Source organism: Plectropomus leopardus, unplaced genomic scaffold, assembly GCF_008729295.1.
Source record: "Plectropomus leopardus isolate mb unplaced genomic scaffold, YSFRI_Pleo_2.0 unplaced_scaffold28022, whole genome shotgun sequence".
In the NCBI taxonomy this organism is placed as follows: Eukaryota; Metazoa; Chordata; class Actinopteri; order Perciformes; family Serranidae; genus Plectropomus; species Plectropomus leopardus.
This window is the reverse complement of record NW_024630516.1, coordinates 1-2,500: the sequence shown is the minus strand read 5'-3', so window position 1 is coordinate 2,500 and position 2,500 is coordinate 1. Positions and strand designations below refer to the sequence as shown.

General features: G+C 45.1%; 1 protein-coding gene across 1 annotated transcript in view; it reads left to right on the top strand.

Annotated features, from left to right (window-relative positions):
* LOC121937957 (histone deacetylase 5-like) overlaps positions 1-2,405 on the top strand; it is a 3,447-nt gene extending 1,042 nt beyond the window's left edge. The window contains exons 4-8 of the mRNA XM_042481252.1: positions 1-70; positions 413-532; positions 869-966; positions 1,359-1,477; positions 1,585-2,405. The exon at positions 1-70 is cut by the window's left edge and continues 18 nt beyond it. Coding sequence (XP_042337186.1) covers positions 1-70; positions 413-532; positions 869-966; positions 1,359-1,477; positions 1,585-1,817 — 640 coding nt within the window. The 3' untranslated portion in view covers positions 1,818-2,405. The remainder of the gene's footprint in view (positions 71-412; positions 533-868; positions 967-1,358; positions 1,478-1,584) is intronic.
* Positions 2,406-2,500: the final 95 nt, after the last annotated feature.

Below are 2,500 nucleotides of genomic sequence, written 5' to 3'. Positions count from 1 at the left end.
TTCGGTCGCCATCACTGCCAAGCTGCTGCAGCAGAAACTGGGAGTGGGAAAGATCCTCATCGTGGACTGGGTGAGAAACACGAGCTGATATTACTTTTGTTTGTTTTTTTGTTTGTTTGTTTTTAACCCGATAAAAAATTGCACACATGCACATCGACAGAAAGACAAAATAAATGAGCATGAAAACGTAAAACATAAAATGACTTGATTTGATTTTTATTCATTTTAAACACGTGAAGAAGGAAATAAAGAAAACATACAGAAACAAACGGACCAAAAACAAAGTTATAATTACAGACAATAAAGCAAAAGAAACAGCCAAAATCAGAGCGTGTTCAGAGCGTGTTTAGAACGTGTTAAGACCATGTTCAGTGCGTGTGCGCTGCCACTGACCTCTCTGATGTCACTACAGGACATTCACCATGGCAACGGCACCCAGCAGGCCTTCTACAGCGACCCCAACGTCCTCTACATCTCCCTCCATCGCTACGACGACGGGAACTTCTTTCCTGGCAGCGGAGCTCCTGAGGAGGTACACACACACACACACACACACACACACACGTGCGCGCACGCACACACACAGTGGGGAGTTTGCATTTTTAAAATTTTGAACATCAAAGGACAAAAGCATTCAGAAACAGAGCCAGCGTCAGATTAAAACTAATAAAACTTACAGCCCTCGTGTTTCCTCCGACCCTCGAACCAGCACATACGCTGTGACATTTTGTGCTGTGGACGCCACGTAAGTTCAGATGTGAGAGTCGCACAATAACACACACACTGACACACTGCGTGACGGAGGCAGCAGCAGAGCAGGAGCATGACAGCGACATGAGCCGTGATCCCAGCGTCGCTCTCTCTGCAGGTGGGCTCAGCTGCAGGCGTTGGCTTTAACGTGAACATCGCCTGGACGGGAGGAGTGGAGCCGCCTATGGGCGACGTGGAGTATCTCACCGCCTTCAGGTGAACGGCACAATTATAACTATTAAATGTATAACAGAATTTAAATACATGACAAAAATTAAAAATATAGTTTTCTACTCATATTTACCTTTTTTTATAAGTATAATTTGGTATTAATCAGCCCCTTAAAGGGATTTTCAGGTCTTTTTCTTTGACATCTTTGATTTCGTGTGATAATTCTCACCAAATTGCTCATAGAAATGTGCTCAGGTCTGAAAGGGTTAAATAGCTTGTGACAGGTGTCTCAATGCAATACAAGAAAACTGATGTCGATACAGGTTTCAAAGGGTTAATATTTGTATCCTTGTGTGCTTCATTTTCATGTGGACATAAATAAATTGTTATTGTGTGTGTGTGTGTGTGTGTGTGTGTGTGTGTGTGTGTGTGTGTAGGAGCGTGGTGATGCCCATCGCCCAGCAGTTCGGTCCGGATGTGGTCCTGGTGTCGGCAGGTTTTGACGCAGTGGAGGGTCATCAGTCTCCTCTGGGAGGATATAACGTCTCCGCCAAGTGTGAGTGTTACGCTGGTTGCCATGGTGATAATATGTAAGCAGGACCTCGGTGGCACGCCGCCAAACGCTTTGAATAACCAGAGTCTCTGAACCGTGACTGTCGGCAGGTTTCGGTCAGCTGACGCAGCTGCTGATGGGTCTGGCCGGTGGGCGCGTCGTCATGGCGCTGGAGGGCGGTCATGACCTCACTGCCATCTGTGATGCATCAGAGGCGTGCGTCTCGGCGCTCCTGGGAGACCCGGTGAGAATATCATCAATACTTATTCATGGTTTACAGCCGACGTCTCTACGGACAGTTCGAATACGTGACAAGGACTCAGAGGTGATTCAGAGCAGCTGATCTGAACTCTGTGTGCACAGAGCTGTCCGTCTGAGATTTAACCCTTTGAAACACGTGCAGAGCAACAGACCTGATGAGCAGCAATGACCAAAAAATACCAAGAAATTAATAAAAAATACAAAATTGTCTGAAATTTACTAAAAGAATATATGAATTAAAAAGAAAGAAAAGAAAAAAATGATTTTAAATAATGATGATAATTATAAATTTACTGTAGTTATAGAAATGTTTCCCTCACCTTTTGATTTACTGATGAATTACTGATTACTTGCAGTTTGCGTGGCGTTTCTCACAGGTTTTAACAGCTGTGAAAGGCGTGTGAACGCAGCACGTGAAAAGTGATGTCAAACCAGGTTTCAAGGGGTTAAAGGAACAGTTTGGCATTTTATATAACTCAACATTATAACTCAGGAGCAGAACAGGAGACATCTGGTCAGATACTCCCGCCATCCTCTCCAAACCGGGGGCGTGCCGACCGCCGACCGCCATCTGCCGTACGAGACACAGCGACTGTGGAGTCAGCACCTCAGTGAACCTCAAAACACGCTCAGAAGAAACTGTTCTTTTCAAACAAATGTTCAACTTAAACAGCTGCAGCCGTCAGCGACGTGTTTTTAACATGATCTCTGTTGGTACTGTGTGTGTGTGTGTGTGTGTGTGTGTGTGTGTGTGTGTGTGTGTGT